General features: G+C 42.3%; 1 protein-coding gene across 5 annotated transcripts in view; it reads right to left on the bottom strand.

Moving 5' to 3' along the window:
* DIP2B (disco interacting protein 2 homolog B) overlaps positions 1–25,341 on the bottom strand; it is a 187,092-nt gene that overhangs the window by 59,785 nt on the left and 101,966 nt on the right. For all 5 annotated transcript variants that reach the window (XM_083489831.1, XM_083489834.1, XM_083489835.1 and 2 more), the window contains exons 3-4: positions 9,591–9,713; positions 3,700–3,825 (exon numbers count right to left, since the gene is read on the bottom strand). In XM_083489831.1, coding sequence (XP_083345957.1) covers positions 3,700–3,825; positions 9,591–9,713 — 249 coding nt within the window. The remainder of the gene's footprint in view (positions 1–3,699; positions 3,826–9,590; positions 9,714–25,341) is intronic.

The raw sequence follows: 25,341 nt of genomic DNA, 5'->3' as shown, positions 1-25,341 counted from the left end.
TTCTGGGTTTGTAATCTGAAGCGTATGTAACCTGAAGTGTATGTGACCCGAGGTACCACTGTACAATGGTTTTTAATGTGTGTGCGCACATGCAAAAACTAAAGGTAGTCATCTTGACCCATAAAAAAGATTAGAGAATTCATATTTAGACAATGCCTTTATTTAGGCCACCCATGATATGTACATATATGTGTGATGTGCATATCATGCATGTGCTGCAGGGTACTTTATGATATGCTGGCAGCAAATATATTAGCATAAAACATGGAGCTGCCCTGAGATCACAGAGCAACTTGGTTTCTCTTCCCTGTGAATTCAGGCTGAACAAGTCTCTTGTTTTGGCTCCAAGGAAGTGATATCCTCCATTAAACCTGTCATGTGCTGTGGGTTATGGTTATGCCTTTAAATGTTCAATGTCTTTAAAAACCACTACAAGCCCTACTGGGAGTGGTTAATGAACCTTAATGCTGTCTTTTTCTCCGGATCAAATGCAGAAGACTGCACACATGGGGAGGGGGTTTGTAGCATTTAGCCCAGTATGAGGGCTCCCAAGTTCCTCGTGGGTGACCTAATTGTGTAGAAATTCAGATTCTTTTCAGAGGACTTGAATTACTGCCATCTCATTTCTCAGTGTGAGCCTGAATTCATTCCCTAATGTCATGAGGTTATATTACTTCAGCATCTCTATTTGTAGGGGTCCTTTGTGTCCTTAGATATTACTCAGTCATGTGGACCAGCATATCAGCAAACAGCCACATGTACAACAAGGATTAAAATCCTGAGGATATTTCTCCTTCACCCCCCTGTGTGTGAGTTTGTAGTCAAGCCTACATTGTGCTTTTGACTGAGTAAAGTTGGCTGCAGCAGAAGCATTAAAAGGCCAAGGTGGTAGTGATTTCTAAAGGTGACATCTGAGCTCATGAAACTAGTTTCTTTAAACCAGGATTCGTGAATCTGCGGGGCATTCAGATGATGTTGAATTTGGTCCAAGCAGCAGTGCCAATGGCCGGGGTGGTAGCTGTAGTCTATCAGTGTCTGGAGGACTACAAGTTCCCAATTACCTGTTTAAACTATGGTTAGTGAGAACAAGCCAGGATAAAACAGTGGTTTCAGATGTTAGTTTATTCTCACTAGAGATTAAGAGTCTCATGCTCCGAGTGGATTCAGATTTTGGAAGAGGCTACCCACACTTACAACCTATCCAATGTTATGATGCTGCTGGGGGGGTAGGGGGTGCACTAACAGAAAGTTCAACTAAACTTATACATGGCTTCTTATTTATGGAGTGGGCGCTCCATTGCCCAAATGCTGCTTAAAGCTCATGAGCCAAGCAATTATGTCTCCACCACTTTGATCACCATTAATCAGCTATCCTGAGTAGTGCTGTCAAGGCTGATCAAAGCCATAAGGAGATTCACTTTTCCCAGGGCTGCTGTCTGTCCCCACTGACAGTTAACAGCTGGTTGGCACCATGAACCCCAAATTCCTGTTAATCAAACACCCAGAAGACTGACAGAAATGAGTGTCCCCAAATCACTGGCACATTAATGAGAATTATTACGCTGAATAAGCTGCTCAGTTCTAATATCGCAAGTTTACAATAAGGGGAGCAGTAATTGCTCCTGTGAATAGACTCTGTTGACTATACAGTATACGGAATTTTTTCAAATGCATAATCAGGGGCCATAAAATCGTGCAGCTTTCCCTGAATTCCACTAGAATGGGAGCATCTGAATGCCATCTTTGTACATTTACTAGCTCATTAGTCATAACGGCGTGTTCAAAAGCAATTAACTTGACCCCACAGTGGCTCTAGAACTTGGGTTCAAGAAATGTCAAATAGGGAAGAGTTTAGCTTATGTGCTGCCATCTAGCTCTGCTCAAAAGAAGGAAATGCAGACCAACCTGCCACATCAACCAAGGAAGCCATCTTGTAACCAGGCAAGAGAGAATCTTATGATAAGCCTCATGGCAAACTCTCTGGAGGGTCCACATGGCAAAAAGGTGTGTGGGCCAAAGCTAAAACAGGGTGAGGCCAAAGAAAGAAAGAAAGCCCTTTCCAAGGCTAAACTAGAAGTTTAGAGGGCAACCTAAATTAACTCCCTAAATTAACTTGAAGGGCAATCCTAATTACTGTGGGGTCTCCATTTATTTATTTTTATGATTAAAATGAATTGAAAACAAATTGACAATAAATGAAACTCAAACTGAAAATTAACTTGTAGATAATTCAAACTCCAACACCACCCAATGTTTACATTTTTTTAATTACATCCTAGGTCAGGAATTCCGCTCCGGCGGGAAGGTAAACGGCGTTTCTGTGCGCTGCTCTGGTTCGCCAGAAGCAGCTTAGTCATGCTGGCCACATGACCCGGAAAATGTACGCCGGCTCCCTCAGCCAATAAAGCGAGATGAGCGCCGCAACCCCAGAGTTGGTCACGACTGGACCTAATGGTCAGGGGTCCCTTTACCTTTACCTTTTAGGTCAGGAATTAGTAAGATGTGTAAGATGTTCACTTTGGCCACAGACAGTCCTGAAGACTTTTAAAGTTGGTTAGTGATTTGGAGCTGCGAAAAGGATGTGGGGAGATCACTACTTCCAATTTGGTCCCAAGGCTGGCCATGTTCATATGTTCATTTCTGATCCTCTCAAATGATTTCCATGTGCTCCTATAAAAATTCCCAGAAGCACACTGAGCTCTTCTGCTGAATTCTGTGTAGTTCCCTTACCCTCGCAAGCCCCCTATGCTGCTATCCTCACTGCTACATCTGACTTTTCTTAGAACAGCACAACTACTGCTGGTAAATATGGCAGGGGGCTGGGGGTCAAGATATGGGCCCCACCCCGACTATAAAGCAACTTATGTTGTAAAAAGGCTGAATAGCTTCACCACCGTCTCACTACAATGCTGATTTTTTCCCCTATTTTACTTGAATGAGAAGAGTGTAACACCCAGACATTACAGGACTGTTGGCATGAGCCTAAGCACACTAAGTGTGTAAAGCTGTTTTTACACAGCCCTTCACTTCACTCACGGTGCAGCCTGAGAAAAAGAAATGTGTACTCATTAATGTTTGATAGCAAAACCACCGGGATCTGTAGCAAAGCCATCTGATCTCTTTTATTGGAGATCTCAGTAAATAAGGACCACCTCAGGCCGCTCTATGAACAGGAAACGCCTGCCAACCACACGGTAAGTGGTTGCGGTTAACGTTTAAAAGCCTGCCTGGAAGCCCTGCCCTACCATATGAAAGCCCTGTAGCCTAATCCAGTATAATCTGATGAGACAGCAGTGAGAAAAATCAACTCTGCACACACTCAGGAGCACTCCATTCTTCACTATTTCTTCTTAAGTAGTAGGACTCAGCCCTCCAAACGCTGAAAACAATTGCTGCACTTGAACTGATTAATTGTAAAGTATTTTAATTCTCATTACCCATGTGCAAGCTTCAGATCCTTTGGATGTAAATTATGGATTAAGACAAAAACACAAAGATTTTTCATTTCAGAGACTTATGAAGGGTAAACAGCTTTCACCTCTTATCAAAACAAACACCAACCATAAGTGTGAGGACATAAAGAGAAAAAAATGGAATTCTTTAACCGCGGCTCAAGTGTGAAAGAAGAGCCAACTGAAACGCTATTGCAAATTTAAGATTCCAATCAGGAATTCAAGCAGATAGGGGTAGATCTCTAACCTGGAGGGGTGCAGGCATCAGCTGGAGACTGTACAAACGTGGACCGTCTTTTTGTTGGCATGGGCAGGGCCATCTTCTGTTCCTTGTGTTTTGCCAATGCAGCTTGCACTGCCTCCGTATGGATGTCTGCAGATGGGGGTGGAAATCAGTGAGTACATCAGAAATCTGCATGGTAGAAGACGACGTCAAAGCCACCTATTGGGCTATCCTTCTGTAGCTGTGTAAGAAATGCCGAGCATCCAGCCACTTGGGCAAGGTTAGGTGTAATGGAACTGGGCATACTTACAAATCCCACAAAATTGGCCAAAGCTGCATCTCTCTCTGTCTCTCTCTGTCTCTCTCATATACACACCCTGCTACACACCTATTTTAACTTGCTTTCTGCTTACTTCGTAAGTGTTGCTAGAAAAATGAAACCTGTGCCGTTAATAAAGATAGTGCAACTTGTACAGCACATTGGCAACAAATATTCACACAGTTGTTCGGAAATAATTTTACACCATTTATCAAATATGTGAGAAAGAGACAATTACTTACAAAGTGCCATGAAAACTTACAAACTACCTAAAATAAAGTGAACTTGCAATATCAGATTTTATGCCATTCTTACAAATTCTTAACTCCCCAAAACTGATGATTCCCCAAAAAGAGAGCTCAACGACTTTGTCCAGATTTTCACTTTTGGGAATATGGCAACCCTATAATATAATGAATAGATACAATATATTTTCAAAGGTGCAATTAACATTCTTCCCCCCCCCCAAATGTTTATTTGCAAACCAGAATTGCAGAAAAGAAGAGATTGATTAAAACCAAAAGAGCATGGTCCAAATATGGGACATGAAATCCCAACTGATTACCAATTAAAAATTTTCTGCCATCATTCATCCTCACCCATGTCAAGGTCTAGGAAACTTGACTGAGCCATGCCCAAACATTCTAGGGAGTGAGAACCAATTCTAAACAGGGTGCCTGCTATAAGTGAAACTAACTGTGAACACCCCTGTATGAGACATGCACATAAAATGCTGCAAGTGCAAAGTTTCTTTCAATTCAGAACCCTGAACGTGTGGGGTTGTTTTCTAACCACATTACAGGGGAACAGCACCAGTACTGCCAGTTGTGGAGAAATTACTTTACTACAAAGGTCCTAAAGTGGGGGTATCATTGAGAAAAGTGTATGTTTTTATAGCTGCCTCTTTTTAAATCCAACTCATGCTAGACAACCAGCTTTCTCTGTACTATAGAGATATAAGAGCCCCAGAATATGATTCAACATAGGATCCGCATCCTTTAATTCAGTGAAAACCCCCAACTTAAACTGCATAGCAAAACACCCACCCAGGGGATATGCCAGTACAGATTTGAGTTCCTTTTTTGTTACCAGTCTTAAAGTGTGTTTATTTGTCTGTGTGGCTGTGTGGTAGAGTTTTGGAACCCTACACAAAAGCATGGCAACTTTGCTGTTGGGAAGAAGAGGAGAAAAGTTCACCAATTTGCACAAAGCTAAAACAGTAAGTATGATTGAAGGTACTTTTTTTCACCTTTGGTGGACGTGCCCAAGGATTAAGGCTTTCTGGGAAATGATATATAATGAAATGAAAAAGGTATTTAAATATACCTTTCCTAAGAAACCAGAGGCCTTTCTCCTGGGCATTGTCGGCCAATTGGTGCAAAAGAAAGATAGAACATTCTTTATGTATGCTACAACAGCAGCAAGAATACTCATCACAAAGTATTGGAAGACACAAGATATACCCACCCTGGAAGAATGGCAGATGAAGGTGATAGACTACATGGGACTAGCAGAAATGACTGGCAGAATCCGAGACCAGGGAAAAGAGACGGCGGAAGAAGATTGGAAGAAATTTAAGAATTATCTTAAGAAGTATTGTAAAATTTATGAGTCTTAGAATGATGTGGTTTTCAAAATCAAATGGAGTACAGCTGTAAAGATTAAGTGAAAGAAAAGTAAGGATGACAATTAGATAAAATTAAGGGGGAGGATTTGCTGAACTAAATTTTGAAATGGGAATGCAGAAAGGGGAGGTATGAGGAGGTCGGTGAAATAAGTTTTAAGAAAATAAGGTTTGGAAATTATACTTGTTCTTTTTTTTTTATTTTGTGTTTGTGTGTATTGATATGTCTGTTATAATTTGTAAAATCTTAATAAATATTTATAAAAAAAATAAAAAAAATAAAACAGTAAGTATGGCTGACAAGTCACATAGCCCATAGACCCCAAATCATATCCCGTGCAAATTGTTGGGCTCTATCCACACACCCACATATAGCTACAGCTGTTAGTCAATTCTGCCCTCAATAGAATTTTTCCTAACAGCATTTGAACATATCTGATGCTTTGGTCTCAAAGGCCTGGTACAGCTTTGTGAGTTCAGCAGCAGCAGCAGCAGCAGCCTGTTCATGTTTGAACACTGTGCTCCAGAAGGGCCATTTCAGCAAGCTGACAGGGACCAGGGGGATTAGCCTGAAGGAGATTAGGCAAAAAGAAAAAGAGTTCATGCTGTAAATGCCAACTACTGAACATGACTCATCTGGACAGGCACAGTAGTTCAATGCTACAGATGAAACAAATGCCACATGATTCATATACTTCAGGAACGACTTCTTTTTCAGGAGCACAATAAGAGGGAACAAATGGTGATGGGAAGGTTATTTTACCAAGAAAGGCAGGAAACACTTGTATGCTGAGAGGATTTAGCTGAGCGGGGCTGAAAACAAATTTCCGGATTGGCTGGTGACTTTGGAGTGGTGGTGCACAAATTGGACAAAGGCAGAAAAGCAAATTATGATTCAGGACTCAAGAGTTTAACAATGTTAAACTCCACGAGGGTGGAGCAAGGACGTCATCAAAAGCTACCTGCAAGGCACAGAATTGCAGATAACGCAAGCAAGCTGAGGAACATAATACTAAAACTAAGAAAAGCTAAGACTCTTGCGAGTCCCACGGACTGTAAGAAGATCAAGCCTCTCCATTCTGAAGGAAATCAGCCCTGAGTGCTCACTGGAAGGACAGATCGTGAAGCTGAGGCTCCAATACTTTGGCCACCTCATGAGAAGAGAAGACTCCCTGGAAAAGACCCTGATGTTGGGAAAGATGGAGGGCACAAGGAGAAGGGGACGACAGAGGACGAGATGGTTGGATAGTGTTCTCGAAGCTACCAGCATGAGTTTGACCAAACTGCGGGAGGCAGTGGAAGACAGGAGTGCCTGGTGTGCTCTGGTCCATGGGGTCATAAAGAGTCGGACACGACTAAACGACTAAAAAGCAAAGAAAATCATTCCTAATTTTTAATAAATGCTCACTAGTCAGACATGAGCCCCGAAGAGCCAGTGGGGAGTAGTGGCTAGAGCGTTGGGCTAGGACCTAAGAGATTGGGGTTCAAATCCAAAGCTCGCTGGGTGACCTTGCACCAGTCACTGCCTCTCAGCCTGACCTACCTCACAGGGTTGTTGTGCAGATTAAATCAGATGGGGGGGAGACCACCTATGCCACCTTGAGCTCTTTGGAGGAAAAGGTGGGGTAAATGCAATCAATACATAAATGATCAGAATTTGGGCACTTCTCCCTGCCACCCAATTTCCTCTCACTTGTTGATCCAGCCAATACATGAGATCATCTGAATCCAGAGCTGTGCTAGTGGTGGTGGTTTTAAGTACTGCTATGCAGGATCCTTTGCAGCACCTCCAAAATATAGACAGGAGGGGTTTGTGAGCTGCAAGCAAGTAGAAAATTCAAAGTGCTACCGCATCTTCTCCCTCTGTCTTATCTAGCACTAAGTAGTAGAAATTTGGACATCAATGAGCCTAAAATCCTAGTTGCAAGATCTTGGCAAGATCTAATACAGTGGTGCCTCGCAAGACGAAAAGAATCCGTTCTGTGATTCTCTTCGTCTAGCGGTTTTTTTCGTCTTGCGAAGCAAGCCCATTGAAGGATTAGCGGATTAGCGCTATTAGCGGCTTTTAGAGGCTTTTAGCGGCTTATCTGCTGATCGGATCAGCTGATAAGCGGCTTAGCGGCTTAGCAAAAGGGGGGGAAGGGGGGAAAAACCCAGCAGGAACTCGCAAGACATTGTCGTCTTGCGAAGCAAGCCCATAGGAGATTCGTTTTGCGAAGCACCTCCAAAACGGAAAACTCTTTCGTCTAGCGAGTTTTCTGTCTTGCGAGGCATTCGTCTTGCAGGGCACCACTGTACCTGCTGGGGTTTGGAGACTCATGGTAGCTGCAGGATGCTCACAAGAAGCAGACAGAAGTCTGATTATTTCTCTCATCACTAGGTGGATGCATGTATCCTCCATACCAAGATGCATGTCTGCAAGGAGCAACACATAACTTGCCACAGAGGATGGATGAATCTCCTCACTCCGCTCTCTCACAAGGGCTGGAAACAGCAGACAGAGGTGCTGAGAGGCTCACTTTATGTGAACGTCTCAAGTTGCCTTCAGTGGGCAGAGATGATATGTTGCACATGGAAACATTTTGGATTGCACTGCATCTTGCAGGTTTCTGTCTGATGGAGTGAACCTTGGTATTTGGTAGGAGATTGTCCCGAGGTCTTGGAAACAAAGGGTGCACATGTCAGCCAGTGAAACAGAGTTTGAGGTGTGATAACTGATTCTAAAATGTGAAGAGACATACAGTGGTACCTCTGGTTACGTACTTAATTCGTTCTGGAGGTCTGTTCTTAACCTGAAACTGTTCTTAACCTGAAGCACCACTTTAGCTAGTGGGGCCTCCCGCTGCTGCCACACGATTTCTGTTCTCATCCTGAAGCAAAGTTCTTAACCTGAGGTACTATTTCTGGGTTAGCGGAGTCTGTAACCTAAAGCATATGTAACCTGAAGCATATGTAACCCGAGGTACCAGTGTGTGTGTGTGTGTGTGTGTGTGTGTGTGTGTGTGTGTCTGTCTGTCTGTCTGTCTGTCTATCTATATAAAAGACAGCATAAATAAAATTCTCATTTTATTCTCACAACCCTGTGAGATAGCTTGTGGTAAGATATATTGAGTTGCATTGCTGCAGGGGGATTTTAACACAGGTAAACATATCTTCAGAAACCTGAAATGCTGTCACATGGAGGGTGGAGCAAGCTGGTTTTCTCCTGCTTCGGACGCTAGGGCCCAAATTGATGGATTCAAGTTACTAGAAGGAAGATTCTGATGGAACACCGGGAAGAATTTCCTGACAGTAAGAGATATTTGATAGTGGAACAGACTTCCATGGGAGGTGACAGGCTTTCCTTCCTTGGAGGTTTTTAAGCTGAGATTGGATGACCATCTTTCATGTATGATCTAGTTGAGATTCCTGTATTGCAGGGGGTTGGACTAGATGACCCTCGGGGTACCCTTCAACTCTACAATTCTATTATTCCATTCCCATATCTGAATCCAACATGCTAGACGCTGGCCTCTGGTAGTGAATGCTCTACTTAAGGATGTATTTTTAGAAAAGCGTTTTAAAAGACTGAAAAAGAAGTACGACACGAAAGGCCTTTTCTCCTTTAAAATCTAAGACTCTAGTAAAGGCAGCTTGAAGGCTTGCCTCTGCAAACATGCTTGAAGTGGACAACAGAGCAGAACTCAAATCCCAGCCAGAAGAAAGATGCAGCAAATTCTACAGGAAGGATTTGGAATGAAAATGCTAAACTCATAGCCCCAATGTATAAACCCTGGAGCTGCACTCAACTAAGTTTTACTTAGAGTAAACTCATATGAAATCAACAAAGCTAAGTTAGTGATCTCCAATAATTTTCATGGGTCTACTCTGAGGATGACTACCATTGGCCAAAATCTCCCGATTTGATTTTTAAAAAAAGGTAAAAAACAACAACCCCTCAATGTTTCTCAGATGAATTTGTAGTAGCCTTACCGGATCGATAGCGTTCATCTCTAGCTCCCCCGGATCGTGCCCGATGATACTTGGATGAAGACGGTGCTGCTGCTGGAGTGGGTGTCTGATTTCGGGGTTCCTTTTGCAGACCTGGGTCGACCCCTGGGGAAACATTACCCAAAAAATACTACTTTATGAAAGAGTCAAAGAAAATAAATGGCTTCTTCTGACCAGCATTCAGGATTTGTACTGGCTGATTGCCCAGTAACGATATAGGTACTTTTGCACGCAAATGAGAAATTGACAACTGGCAGAATTTTTTCCAGCAAAATCTTACACAATTGCATCAAGTTGTGGTATTTCCTTTACTGAGACTTTGAAGAAGGTAAAAAGGTAAAGGTAAAGGACCCCTGGACGGTTAAGCCCTGTTGAAGGCGAGTATGGGGTTGCAGTGCTCATCTTGCTTTCAGGCCGTGGGAGCCGGCATTTGTCCACAGACAGCTTTCCAGGTCATGTGGACAGCATGACTAAACCGCTTCTGGTGCAACGGGACATTGTGACGGAAGCCAGAGCGCACAGAAACGCTGCTTACCTTCCCACCACAGCGGTATCTATTTATCTACTTGAACTGGTGTGCTTTCAAACTGCTAGGTTGGCAGGAGCTGGGACAGAGCAATGGGAACTCACCAAGTCGCAGGGATTCAAACCTTTTAAGAACAGGCTACATGACCATCCACAAAAAGATTCTTTGAATATTACAGCACAGGTAGAAAAAATCCCATGAGTTTTGAATGCCTATATCCATACATATGATATAGTGCTGTCTAAGCTTATAAAATATTCAACCAAGGGTCAACTTGCTAACTTAAAAATTAGTTGCCAACAGCAAGGAACACACAACAGCATTCAGCCCTGGTCTAGAATAGCAAACAGCATCCAGCTCATGATGTTAATTTATCTGGTCCTTACACAGTACTTGTAGAGCATGCATAGGGGCCACAAGGTTTTAAGCAGAGGGAAGGATGAAGTGAGGGCAGAAATTGGAGCATGTGCTGACCAGATGCCTGCACATTTAAGCAACATTTGGAGAGTCTTAACTCCCACCCCAATTACACTGCCCATGAAGGAACTAATAATTAAGTCATTATGCTTTTATCAGGAACATGAACAGCAACTGACAGAGTGCAGTGCAGATGACGCACAACTAGGCACAAGCCTTTAGCTTCTGCAGGCTGAAACATAGGCAAAAAAATGCATTCTCCTAGCAGGGCTGATAACAACATCTCCCAGCTGAGCAAGTAAGTGGCACTTTATACCTCCTCTAGGAACAGCAAAGCTATCTCAGCTGCATTTCCCAGCCCTAGAAATCTATGAGGAGCAACCTGAATAACCTTGCAATGTTTTCCCCCAACACAACAGTCGTAGTTGCATATGCTTCCCCCTTCCTTATTCTTTAGGAAAAGGAGAGTGTCAGAATGAGGAGGTTGGGGGAAAATATTTGCAGCTAGGTTCAGTTTATTCTTGTATGCACATTTATCAGCAAATGTATGCATGTAGATTCATGAACCCAGAAGGATGAGTGCAGTGGGGAAAAAGCATTTGGGGAGGAAAATATTACCCATGGAACTTGTTACTTCTACCCTTCCAAACTTGAGTCAAATAAGAAACTGATCAGAGTATGTCAATCTAATTCCTGATATTTCATAACCTCCAACATTTCTCTGATGAAAATTGGGACGTCCCATTCCATAATGATAATGTTACTATTTATACCCTACACACATCTTGCTGGGTTGCCCCAGCTACTCTGGGCAGCTTCCAACATATATAAAAACATGTAAAACTTTTTTTTAAATAAAAACCTTCCCTATACAGGTTTGCCTTCAGGTGGCTCGGGGGTCGGAAAACTCCATACCCTCCAACATTTCTCCAATGAAAATAGTGACATCCTAAGGGAAAGTGGGACATTCCAAGATGAAATCAGAAACCAGGATGGCTTTTCTAAATCAGGGACGTCTCTGGAAAACAGGGACACTTGGAGAGTCAGATATTTTTCAACCAAGGCCCTGAAGCCTTATAGGGATAATAAAAGCATTCAAGCACAATAAAGCAAAATACAAAAAGTTTATAAACACGGTGGTATAGGTTTGTTTGGATGTGGGAAGGGAAATCTGTTATTTTAAAAGTTGCTGACCTTTCTGAATGAACAATTGGAATTTGCTATTTTTACTAAGTAGGCCACAATAAAGAAATGGATTATTTCACAGAAGGCTACCTGACTTGGAAATCTGATATGCAGTACAATCATTTTTAAAAGATTGGCAGGAAGTGCTTGAAAAATAAGTTGTTTACAATTTGGGAGACAAGGGCCTTAGAGTGGAAGTGGAGGCATTCACTAGTCAGGATGAGTGATGTTATCCCCAGTTTAGCAATAAATTCATAGCTTAGATCAGCATTTTTCAATGTTTCCACCTTCCGCATTGATTTGCCTGTCAAGGAATTGCATTTGAAGAATTCTGTAGCAAGTTCTAGGGTTCTGCTCACACAAGATACTGGCTGTGCTTCATGGTCAGAGTTGGACCAATATCCTAACTCAGCAGTTCTCAAATGGTGGACCAGGGGACATCTATGGCTGGGTCTCCGTACCACAGCTTGCCCTATCTCTCCTCACTCACTCCTGCCCCTGCTAAGCCCCAGTAATTTTCAGTCCTCTCAAATAGGTCCTGGGAGTTGGAAATTTGAGAATTCCTGTATTAACACACACAACAAACCATCTCCTAAAGATGGACACATTACAGAAGAAAATTGGTAGGGAAAGGCAAACTTTGCCTGACACTGCAGATCCTCACATTAAGCAACTCTATATATAAGGACTCCATGATCACTGCAGATGGTGACAGCAGCCACGAAATTAAAAGACGCCTGCTTCTTGGGAGAAAATCAATGACAAACCTAGACAGCATCTTAAAAAGCAGAGACATCACCTTGCCAACAAAGGTCCGTATACTTAAAGCTATGGTTTTCCCAGTAGTCATGTATGGAAGTGAGAGCTGAACCATAAAGAAGGCTGATCGCCGAAGATTTGATGCTTTTGAATTCTGGTGCTGGAGGAGACTCTTGAGAGTCCCATGGACTGCAAGAAGATCAAACCTATCCATTCTTAAGGAAATCAGCCCTGAGTACTCACTGGAAGGACAGATCCTGAAGCTGAGACTCCAATACCTAATGAGAAGAGAAGACTCCCTGGAAAAGACCCTGATGTTGGGAAAGATGGAGGGCACAAAAAGAAGGGGACGACAGAGGACGAGATGATTGGATACTGTTCTCGAAGCTACCAGCATGAGTTTGACCAAGCTGCAGGAGACAGTGGAAGACAGGAGTGCCTGGCGTGCTCTGGTCCATGGGGTCACAAAGAGTCGGACACGACTACACAACTAAATAACAACAACAACAACAACATATACAAGGTACACAGTTTGAAGACCAATATAATGAGTTCAATATTCTCTGGTATGGCTAAATTCTTTATTGCTTGGGGTCAGGTTTGAAAAATCCAACTGCCTGGGTCACGTAAGTACCTGAAATTCAGTGCTGACTCCTAAAACATAACTTGCTGGCATCAATATAAAATTGATCACATACATAACAAGTAATAGTTTCACAACTGAGGAAAATAGCTGCAAACCACAAGATTCCCGACCCCCTTCAATGAACAGCCCCTGATGACAGTCTATCCAATGAAAAGTAGGCTACATTTAGGAGAGTTTGCCATTTTTTTAAAAAAATCATTAAATGTGTTTGGGCGGTTTTGGATGAAGAGGTGAACTGTCTCTGAAGAGAAAGTAAGCCTTTACCACTAATACATGGAATCAAACATTTATAGAATTTCATAAATTTCTAATCTTTAAAACAATCCCTGAAGAATGAAAGGAGCAGAAAGGGCGGGAGTGGGAATACTTAAAAAAAGCTGTGTGAAATAAAATAAGCAAATCTGAACCAAAGTTAACCCAATTCTGCAACAAGGAAAACCTAGCCCTGCAACTTGTAAAAAAATATATGCTTATGTTTATAATTTAATTCATTTTATAATTTAATTCATTTCATTTGAATCTCACCTTTCTTCCACCAAGGAAGTTGGCACCATACCAGGCATTTCTAGCCATTCTCCCATCTAGTGGTCTCTCAACAGACGCACTTAGCTTCAGCCAAGGTACTGCATTGTGAGCCTTCAGCCCTTGCCCCAGGACATGTTTTTATTACTTTGCATAATCAACTGCATGTTTTTTCTATTCTGCATAATTCATTCTGCTTCTACGTGACACACAAAAAGCACAAGAGCCTATATGGAGCTTTGGAGACACAACTTTTGACCACAGGAAAACACTCCTGAATAAAATGTGATTTCAGGAGGCACTGGTTCAATAATTTCAAGCCTAACGACAAAATATTAAGGACTATAAACTTGCTTTGTTTTCTAAATACAAGCTTGAACTTCTAAGGATGCTGATTTCTACATTATGTGCTTTGTCTGTACTTGCACAAAATTGTGGTATACACTAAGCCCTACCTGTATATTCACTCTTCACTTAGTATCCAATTTTCATGTTAAACATACAATGCTCGCTCTAACATACCCACATAATTATTTAAGGCCCATCAGTCCATGAACCTAGCACTGTTAATTATAGTTTTCTTCTACTGTCGTTTCAGCTGCTAATTAGCAGTCACACTGGGTATCAGCTCAGTGTTGCATGAAAAGCAGAGTTATAAGAAGAGATCAAACTGCTTTTTTGTAGATAAATAACAACGTTCTAAAATTAGCTGGAAATCCCCAAAGAATAAAATATACTTATTTGTAGCATTGCTGGGGAAAGCTCACCAATGAGCAAGAATGGGAAAATTACAGAGACTATTGAAGCCTGGGGGAGCAGAAAGATTCATAAGTGTTTCTTCCATTTTTTCCCCTTCTTGTTTTTCTCCTCTTCTTTTCTGTTCATTGCAACGGGATGAATGTAACATGATAGAGGGATTTTGTGCCAAACATTTTGAGCTGTGACGAACCGATAACTGAAGATGCTGAACGTTCTTTACTGGCTAGCCAAATGGGATGTCCAATGTTTGGTAGCAAATAAATGTACAGTGGTGCCTCGCAAGACGAAAATAATCCGTTCCGCGATTCTCTTCGTCTAGCGGTTTTTTCGTCTTGCGAAGCAACCCTATTGGCGGCTTAGCAGATTAGCGCTATTAGCAGTTTAGCGGCTATTAAAGGCTTAGCAGATTAGCAGCTAAAAGGCTATTAGCGGCTTAGAAAAGGGGGGGAGCGAAAAAAATCGCAACACTCGCAAGACGTTTTCGTCTTGCGAAACAAGCCCATAGGGAAATTCGTCTTGCGAAGCGCATTGAAAAACGGAAAACCCTTTCGTCTAGCGGGTTTTTCGTCTTGCGAGGCATTCGTCTTGCGGGGCACCACTGTAGGGGCTATAGGTAGGGACCTCTTACAAACAGGCAAAATACTACAGGCAAATACAGACAAAGATACAGACATAGTGTGTGTGTGTGTGTGAGAGAGAGAGAGAGAGAGAGAGAGAGAGAGAGAGAGAGAGAGAATGTGGGTGGGTGTTTACATTTCAACTCTCATTTCTTTCATGGCTTTGGTTCCCAATTTTCACAAGTTTACCCCCCCCAAAAAAAAAAGTTCTGTAAGAACAGCATGCTTGCGATGTTGGTCCCAGAGGGTGAGACTAACAAAGAACTAAAACATACTGTCATTCATTCAAATGGGCCCAGACATGGAAATTTTTCTACAAAAAAATGATGCATCTTTACAATAACATTCAGGTTTGCAGAGGATTACAAAATAATGGAGAACAGTCAGAAATACACTTCATACCCACAGCTTCACTTTCAATCCTAGACATTTTTCTCTTGGGATAACCCGCAACATTAAAAAATGGCTTCAAAGTAAACTAAATGAATTAATGGGGGAAGTACCTGGAAAAGAGACAACTACCTTTCTTGAAGCACTTATAATATGTGTCCCATACACAAGGTATTAAGACTTTTAATACGTATACTCAAAAGACTTCCAGAATAGTTGCTTATCCCACTCCAGTACTTATCTCTGAAGAAACTCTATTCAACAATTGTTTTAGTGTATTCTAGAGAGAATGCAAGCAATGGATTTATATCAGCACTAATAAGTTACAAACCACAGCACTTACTTCCACAAAGGGTTGCATAGCTTACCTTGGATAACCATATGAGATATAAGTGAGAGTAAAAGAGCAAAAAAGTATTTTAGAGTGCTTCAATAAAAGTCCTGCAGCTAATGGTACAACTATAAAGTAGCCTAAGCCATGGCTTGGGGAGAGGTTTGTGTAGTCCAAATTCAAAATCATTTAAGAGTTTAGATTCAAGAACAGAACTGCAATTAAATGGCTTGGGACCTGTCTTGCCTCAAACTGCTTATTCTGGAAAATCAAAAATGTGATGAAATAAAGAAAAAGAGCTGGCTACCACCCCCTATATTGAGGGCTGCTCAACCCAGACCTCAGATGGCCTCTTCCAGTAGTTTCAGGTACATATTGAAAAGCACAAAGAGAGAGAACCTGAGATTCAATTGTATATCTGTAAGCCCTGAAATTGGTAACAGAAAATCGATTAGCCAGCTCAAAGGATTCTTTTTCTTTTTCTTGGCAGAGATCTCCCTGAATTTTTAGACTATTTCCACCCCCACCCTTATACAGGACTATCTTCAAAATTCTGTTAGGCAGAGCTGGGAAGTCAACTTGGACCAACTCATGCCGGTAAACATTTAAGTACTATACTTGTAAAACAGTGGGGTCAACAATGTCATGGCAGAAATACAATACTGAAAGATTTTTAAAATTAACTATGGTCAGCTCAAGGGCACCTTATACACATTTTTGCCCGCAAAACTGCGGGGGATACTTGATCTCTGCTGGAAATGTCAAATTAAATAAGCATTAACAGCTTCTACAATCCACATAGCAATAACTTCTTTCCAGAAGAGTTTACGCAGTTTGTTTAATGCTAAGAAACCCAAATATTGACTGTAACAATCTTTGGACTAATACCAAGCAAAGGTAATAGGCCACTTTAAAAACAAACAAACTGAAAATAGAGTGCCTAGCAGAGCCTATCGAAGGGCTCCAATCCAGCACACATGTATCTGGGAGTAAGTTCCACTTGAGTTTGCAAGTGCTTGCATCAGAGGGTTGCACTGTATCATACTTTAGCACTGAAGGTAACCCATTCAAATGCACCCTATTCCCACTCGCAATTTGCCACCTTTTTAATAATAATAATAAATAATAATAATAATATCTTTATTGTCTTTGCCCCCTCTCGGGGACAACGAAATTACTTGGCTGCTCCATCCACCCAGGTAGGGCACTCCACACAAAATCAAAACAACTATAAAAACACTAATTAAAACAATACAGTATAATACAGCAAGGAAGATTAGATGACTTTCAAAGTCCAGGCTTAAAAAGGCATCCAGAGAAAGAGAAGTGAGAGCTGATCGCCAAAGAATTGATGCTTTTGAATTATGGTGCTGCAGGAGACTCTTGAGAGTCCCATGGACTGCAAGAAGATCAAACCTATCCATTCTTAAGGAAATCAGCCCAGAGTGCTCACTGGAAGGGCAGATCCTGAAGCTGAGGCTCCAATACTTTGGCCACCTCATGAGAAGAGAAGACTCCCTGGAAAAGACCCTGATGTTGGGAAAGATGGAGGGCACAAAAAGAAGGGGACGACAGAGGACGAGATGGTTGGACAGTGTTCTCAAAGCTACCAGCATGAGTTTGACTAAACTGCGGGAGGCGGTGGAAGACAGAAGTGCCTGGCGTGCTCTGGTCCATGGGGTCACGAAGAGTCGGACACAACTGAACAACAACAATAACATCCTGAGACAGCTGCCATCCTACAAGCAAAGTGTACTTGAATGCGAGTGAGCTGCAGGGCAACCAGGTTTCTCTATTTTGGTACCCAAAGCAGCACTAAGCAAGCACTATATCAGAGTTCACATAGGAGAATATAGTTCTTTCCCCAAATGTAAGACTGATTTTCAGGTAATCTTAGGTACAATTTCAATGCAGTGCTGTCACCCACTGACATTCCCCACCCCCATGGCTAGCTGCCATTCAACTCACATGCAGTACAGAGCCCGCCACAAGAAAATCAGCCAATGTTATCCACACATTCAGCGGTAGCCAAGGACTCTTGAATAGCTAAATGCTTTCACAATCCCAGGTTCACACATTATTAAGACACAATAATTGTAATGGAAAGAAACAAATTATGACCCCGGGTTTCAACCATGGTTCATTTAATGTGACATGTGAACCAAGCTGTTATTTTAGAGCAACAAAAGCTGAGTCATTTGGTTTTCAAAACTGTCAAGAAACCAAGAATATAGGTATTCCTTGCTGCCTTCGGTAGTCAAAGCCTAGCAAAATTGGCATCAGCAGACCAGGGGATTGGGGTGGAATTAGGTGTACAAACTACGAGTTATCAGCTATACACTATTGAGGGGGAGAGGGTACCATTACCTTGTCACTGACTAGGGAACTGGTCACAAAATGTGTCCATATTCGAACAGTCTCATGTTTTGGGGATGGCAAAGTGGGAGGGCTCAACCTCTAAAATAAAACAATGAAATACTTTTTACGATGGTTTGTTACTGGGGATAGAAAGACTCTGACTTGTCATGAATTGTGTGAACTAGGCAACAGGTACTTCTCGCACCTGCACAACCTTATTCCACACAACAATATTCCAAAGGGCAACCGATACACTACCTGGAGGAAATAATCTCATTACTTTCCAATGGCAAATACTGCAGCTTGAATATAGGGGAAATGCAGTATTTTATATTGAGGAAAAGGCATTTAAGCCCTCCACAACAAATGACCCAAAACTGTACATTTATGGGGCAATTAAAAATAAACACTCTGGCAGGACCTGGAGACAGGGGTGCCAACTTGAATTAATTATTGCCGGGGGGGGGGAATAAGCCCCGCCTTGCATAATCAATCACAAGATGTGGCACATGCATACCATTTGAATGGCAATGCCAATGAACTTTGGGAGTCCATGGTCCCCTCAAATATTTTACTGGAGGCAGGAAAGACTTTGGCCCCTAGGAATTGACTCCTATGCTTGGATATGACTGTTTTCCTAACTGGAGTTTTCTATAGAATTAAAGACCCAAACTTACTTTTTTTTAAAAAAAGCTGTCCAATATATGCCTTTTGGAGCAAACCCAATCCTGAACTACAGGGGAACAAAGAAAGCAGCAATTATACTGCAATGAAGTGGGGAGGAGAGGGAGCTGAACTTCCTGTAGGAAATCTGTATGACATGACATTTATGCTGACTAAAATAAAAGCAGCTGACACCTTGTCTGTATTTTGGCAGGGTTACCAGGTTAGCTATTTACTTGTCTGCTGCCTCCTCTCTACTCCACCCTGAACCCCAGGATCATGACTGTGTCTGGGCTTGCTAGAAATGAGTCAGTTCAGTCTTTTTTTAAAGGAACTTTGGCATGCCATTTGTCATACCCAATCTGTGCACTATAATTGTGTGTGAAACATGTCAAGTAAGGTGTGTGGGCAGCCTTGCCACTAACACACTGCAATGACTCCTCTATTATATAAATGGACATGGAGGAATAAATTCCATCTCTGTGCAGTGCCCGGTTTGCTTTAGCTGGCTGGCAAATGATGATGATGTTTATGAACATCACTCATTCCTTTGGTTGCTCTTACACTTACCACTACAGCACAGCTATTTAAAAGCAGTAGCTAGGGATGCTTCATTAATGGCAGATGGACACCCTCTACCCACTCCTGGCACGGGGCAAAGTAAAGGCTGATTCACCCTGTGGTAAATGTCACATACCGTATTTTTCGCTCTATAAGACGCACTTTTCCCCTCCTAAAAAGTAAGGGGAAATGTGTGTGCGTCTTATGGAGCGAATGCAAGCGGGAGGCTCTGCTCAGCGCTCCCTTTAAAGAGCCGCGTGGAACGGCTGCCCTTCTCCCTCCTTGGGGAAAAGCCCACACACACGCTCCGTGCAATCTCCCGCTGCCCGGGAGAGGCTGCGCGCGGCTATCCCATAAGCCAGGACAGCAAGCTGGATCGCTGCGCAGTGATCCCGCTTGCTGTCCTGACTTCTGGCTTAGCCACGTGAAGCCTCTTGAGGGCAGGGGGAGCCCTCAGCCCTGAAGAGGCTTCGCGCAACTATCCCAGAAACCAGAAGAGCAAGAGGCTATCCCAGAAACCAGATCCCTCTTGCTGTTCTGGCTTCTGGGATTCAGAATATTTTTTTTCATGTTTTCCTCCTCCAAAAACAAGGTGCGTCTTATGGTCTGGTGCGTCTTATAGAGCAAAAAATACGCTAATTAAGATGTGAGAACATATTCCAATTTGAGATTAATACTGATTTTTATTATTATTATTAAACATCACCTTAAATTTAAGAGGATTCATAAAGTGAGGAAGGATTTAAGACTGAGGGTTGGCATGTGTACTGCTTCAGTAGCATTGAAACAATTGTACTCAATGGTTCCAAGTGCCATCATGCAGCAACAGTACAGGAAGAAGTCTGTCATTACCTCTGGATAGGTAAAGGTAAAAGGTAAAGGACCCCTAGACAGTTAAGTCCAGTCAAAGGCAACTATGGGGTTGCGGTGCTCAGCTCACTTTCAGGCCAAGGGAGCTGGCATTTGTCCACAGACATATTTCCGGGTCATGTGGCCAGCATGACTAAACCGCTTCTGGAGCAACGGACCACTGTGGCGGAAACTGGAATGAACGGAAACGCCGTTTACCTTCCTGCCATAGTGGTACCTATTTCTCTAATTGCACTGGTGTGCTTTCAAACTGCTAAGTTGGCAAGAGCTGGGACAGAGCAATGGGAGCTCACCCCGTCACGGGGATTTGAACCACCGATCGGGAAGCCCAAAAGGCTCAGTGGTTTAGACCAAAGTGCCAACTGCATTCCTACCTCTGGATAAGGTGTATATTAACAGAAGTGAGGAGACCAGGATCTATTGGAAATGCTGGGTGATTTGCCGTAGATCAATAAGGAGACTTCCATATTGTTTAACAACAACAAAGCCTTTCCCTTGCCCCCCACCTAAATTAGACAGATGAAATGAAGAAGCCTAACCAGAAGTGGACATTGTGTGTGTGAAAGGACTGTGAGGTAAGTTTCATTCTGGAACTTAAAACCAATTAGGCTTAGAACATCCTCCGAAGGTTAATTCTAAGTGTTTATCTTTTGCATATGGCTCTGGATGGTAGATTTTGGTGTTCTAGGGGTAAAAAAACAAAGCAGAGCCAACAAACCTGAAGTCTGTCCTTCCCTGCTCTGTTATACTTGCTCACAAACCTAAGGGTAGACTTTTGAGCAAAAGCCACAATAGCGGAGCTAAAGACCTAGGTGACATGCAAAACTGTACTTTTGTGCCTGCATTTATGCATAATGCAAGATTGGGTGGGAATTCCATTCAGCCACCTGGATGCTTTGCATAGAATAATTTGCCCATATGGTAAGCCAAAGAGCAAACATGCAAAACACAGAGGATGACTAATAAAAAATACAGAATGAATATCCCCTGCTTATGCGTTTAATGCAGAAATTGCTGCCTGCACTATTTTACAAAGCTTCACCATTCTTGGCCTTCTCCTGAAGCTGGGTGGTTTTACTCCTCTCCTCAAATTTATGCCAGTGTGTAGTGAATGCCAAAAAGATCAATGGCAGGAAATTGGCAAGAATCAATGCAAGCATTTGGCTGCCTAGTTTAATTAACAAAGCAAAGGAATATGATATACAACCTTACCCTTGCCCTAATTTCTTCTACTTTTCCAGAAGGACAATGTGGTTTATTTGTTTATTTATTTAACTTGATTTATTAGATGGCCCATAACTGTGATTCTCTGGGTGATGTACAAAGAAATGTTAAAGCAGGATGAAATCTACATCATTATCAGCCAAGATCCAAAAAACCCCACAATGATAATACTACTCCGTTGGCACTGGACACCAATAAAACTTCAACTGAGCACTCCTCAGTGCTGGAGCAGCTGTAATTCACCAGGCATTTTTGTTCATAAGTGGTGGGATTGCAAACCAAAAGACCTATTCTGAAAGGATATATTCACCACACTCACACTGATTACTAATCATCATCTGGAGTTGGAGCCTAACCTAGCTTTTTTTGTCACTGGCTAAAAGATTTCTGTACCCTTACTTACAAAACCCCGGAAAATGCTCCCTACAAAAACTCTGATAATGCTCCCATTGTCAGCCACCAGGGCAGAAATATACTGCTTTATCAAAGAGCTCTCCAAGTGGTGTACAAATAAAATTGTAAATAAAACACAGCTAAAATCCACAAACCAATTAAAAACAAACGTACATAAAATCATCATCATTAAAAACAAATCAATAAAACTTTTTTTAAAAAATAGAGGTCACTCAAATATTTGGGTAAGCTTGTTGAAACAAAAAAAGCCTTTGACAGGCGTCTAATAACAAGAATGAAGATAACATGATCACTATCAGTACCTGAGTACCTAAACAACTCATGAAGATGATACCAGCAAATTTTGATAACCACATGCCATTAATTAAGCAAATAAAATGAATTTTTCTAGGACATGATCTACTTCTATCAAGTGCTGAGTAAGCTGCCCGCATCTTCACCTTTTAAGGAGCGTGCACTGATTCAGGCCACTAGGATTGATCAGCATGTCTATCTCTAAACATCTCATTTTTGGCTCCGATTTTCAATTATTTGCCTGAGGGTAAGCACAGGGCTGGCCCAAGACATTTTGGCACAGGAGGCGAACCACAAAATGCCCCTCCCCATACACACACCAGCCAGAGAAGAAGGGGTGAGTGAAGATCTACATTGGGAACAGGAAAGGGAGAATCAAATCAACCTTACCTGATGTTTGAAATGGGAATCAGGGAATCAAAGGCTGTTGCGAGGGGGGAAGGGGATCTGCTCTGAACCACACCAAGTGGGTGCAGAGCCGATGAGACTCCAGAGGGCAGCACCCACTATTCCCTCCCTAGGGGTAGGTGGAGACCAGCAGGACCTCCTATAGGCCACTGTAGAGGCGGCATGGGGGGGCTGTGGCAATTTATTTCCTGTGGTAAAATTCTAAGAAAAGCTCAACAACTTTGGTCGGCCCTCGCGGCCCTTCACTTCATCAAATCTGGCCCTCTTTGAAAAAAGTTTGGACACCCCTGCCTGAGACAGTCACCTCATATTGCCTCATCAGTCAGTCAGTTTTATTGCACATAGCCAAAGGCTACCACAATGTACACAGAATCATTCAACAATTAAAAGAAAATATACTGGATTAATACATCACGCTGCCCAACTGATGGGCAGATATGACCTCTCAGTGACTGAGATCAAAGAACTTCCCTTATATTCCCAGAAAAATATCTTTAAACGAACCATAAGGGCAGTGGCAACTAAAAACGATCTAAACTCTATGTACACATCTACATGCGCCCCATTATATTTTATACTTAGAGAGGCCAATGAACATACATCTTATTTTAATGAATTGGCTTTTGCACAACTTCGGAAAGCTTTTACAGAGTTACGATTAAATACAATAAACTCTGCTGATAGAGATGGGAGACACAGAGGCATACCAACAAACGAACATATTGCCTCATGGGTGGGCCAGCCCTGGGTAGGAGGAGGTGTTGATCTGTTGCCGTTGTGATTAAGGTTAGTAGAGTCACACAGTCAGGTTATGCAAGGAGCTGACATGTGAAGCAAGGAGCCACACGTGAAGGATTCTGCTTCCTGGTAGCAGACAAAAGTTGTGCTCAACTTTCGCATCCCTTTCAACATGAGGATTTGGGAGGCTGCTTTTCGCCTGATGTTTCTCAGTGCAAGGATAACCTCCAAGGGAGTGGGGAGGAGAGAATGTGCACACCCTTGTGTGAAAATCATGCAAGCATTTATTATGCCAGGATAACAGAAAGATGCTGGTTTCTCCCCCACCGGCCGGAGCTTCCCTATATTCCGCATGTCTCAGTGGTGTGGAAAACTACAAGTTCAAATCAAGGATAGAGGAAGTAAGACATTTTGCCTCAACCCCCACGTGAGTTGCTCTTCCTTTACAGAAAGCAGCACATTCAAAAGCTGCATGCTTCCTCAACAGTTTCTTCAAAGTTCTAAGCCCAATTAAACATCTCACTTCCAAGAAGCGATTTGTTTTTCTCCTATTCCGGCCTGGAAGCAAGGCCATTCATTTTCACTGGCAGCTAACACACCTGGACGGGAATGAGACTCGCTGATGGCTGGCTCTTTGGGCCTTCTATAACAAAAAGCAGCCAAGCAAGATTTTGAGATTAGGGGAGGAGGCAGGCTGCATAGTATTTACAGTAAATCAAGCACTGCTGTACTGCTCCCTGACAAAGCAAACAGGAGTCGGCTAAGCCTGGCAGATGTTAGGTGGCTGTATTTAGAATTCCCTTTAGAATAATCCTGTTGGATCTGCAGTTTCTGCTGGCGGGATCTTCTAGATAGGCAACGCGGTAGCAGTAGTTTTGTTGGGGGGTTTTATGAGCTGCTGCTGAAGGTTTAACTGCCATTAGTTTTTAGCTGCATCTCCCCTTTAGTACATGGAAAGGCATCTCATAAACAAAATGGCTGACAATGGGGGGTTTTTTTGGGGGGGGGGCAAAACTGGCAGAACTGTTCCTTTATTAGGCCTCAATGACAAACAGTCAACAATGTGCTCATTCATAATCAGTAACAAAGCCAGAGAGGCAGAAGTGAAAGGAAATGCGTATGGATGTTATAGGTAGATCCATGCTTGTTGGCAACTTTGAGTTTAGTAGCAATTTAAAACACACACACACACACACACACACACACACTATACCTGTATGAGATATGGACATTTATTTAAAATTCCTAGAAGCCAGCACCACAGTTAGGCTCTCAAACCTCTGCATGCTGGTCTTGCATCTTATAGAAGAAGAAAGATGGAGCTTGAAAGCAGACATATGAGGCATCATGAGGCCTGTACAGTGATCACAACACTGTAGTCTGAAGGTGCAGAGCTACACATATGGCAGGTCCTGTAATTCAGGGCAGATTACACTCGACATTTCTTATTTCAAATCCATGCCTGAACATGTATTTCATGCAGTACAAAAAGTGGGGTGTATAAGAAGCAGGCCTTTGTCTTTTTCATCTACACTGAATAGTGATGTTTTTATCCAGTGCAAACCAGTTGTGCTTTGTAAGAATGTACAATATGGGTTAACCGTTAAGGGAAATGATTCCACTAAAGTATGTCTAAATAAGTAGTCTAGTGGCTGAAAAGTATTATTATAAGCTACTATCATAAAACAGTCCCTGTTGTCCAAAGAGTGTAAGAAAAAAATGTATATTGGGGAATAAGCATACAGAAGATAACACAATTGCCTAGTGATGTAGACCAACTTCTTTGGGGGGTGGCTGAAATTATGGTGTATTTAAAAAAAATAAATCAATGGCATTGACCTACTTATTGATCCGCCTGCATTTGAGAAAGGTGATAAGAAGACAGGGCTTGCTATGGGCTCTCCTTTTCAGCAAGGCGGGGGGAGAGGGGAGAGCAAAAAGAAAAGGTAAATGAACAGAGGTTGGTTATTTGAAAAAGTTGCCTAATACAAGCCACAAAGATCCTTGAGAAGAGCCTGTTCGCACCACTATAAATGCTATTCTTAATTTTT

This window comes from Podarcis liolepis, assembly GCF_965112155.1.
Source record: "Podarcis liolepis genome assembly, chromosome: 2".
Taxonomy (NCBI): Eukaryota; Metazoa; Chordata; class Lepidosauria; order Squamata; family Lacertidae; genus Podarcis; species Podarcis liolepis.
The sequence above is the reverse complement of the archived record's forward strand: the minus strand, read 5'-3'. Positions and strand labels throughout refer to the sequence as shown.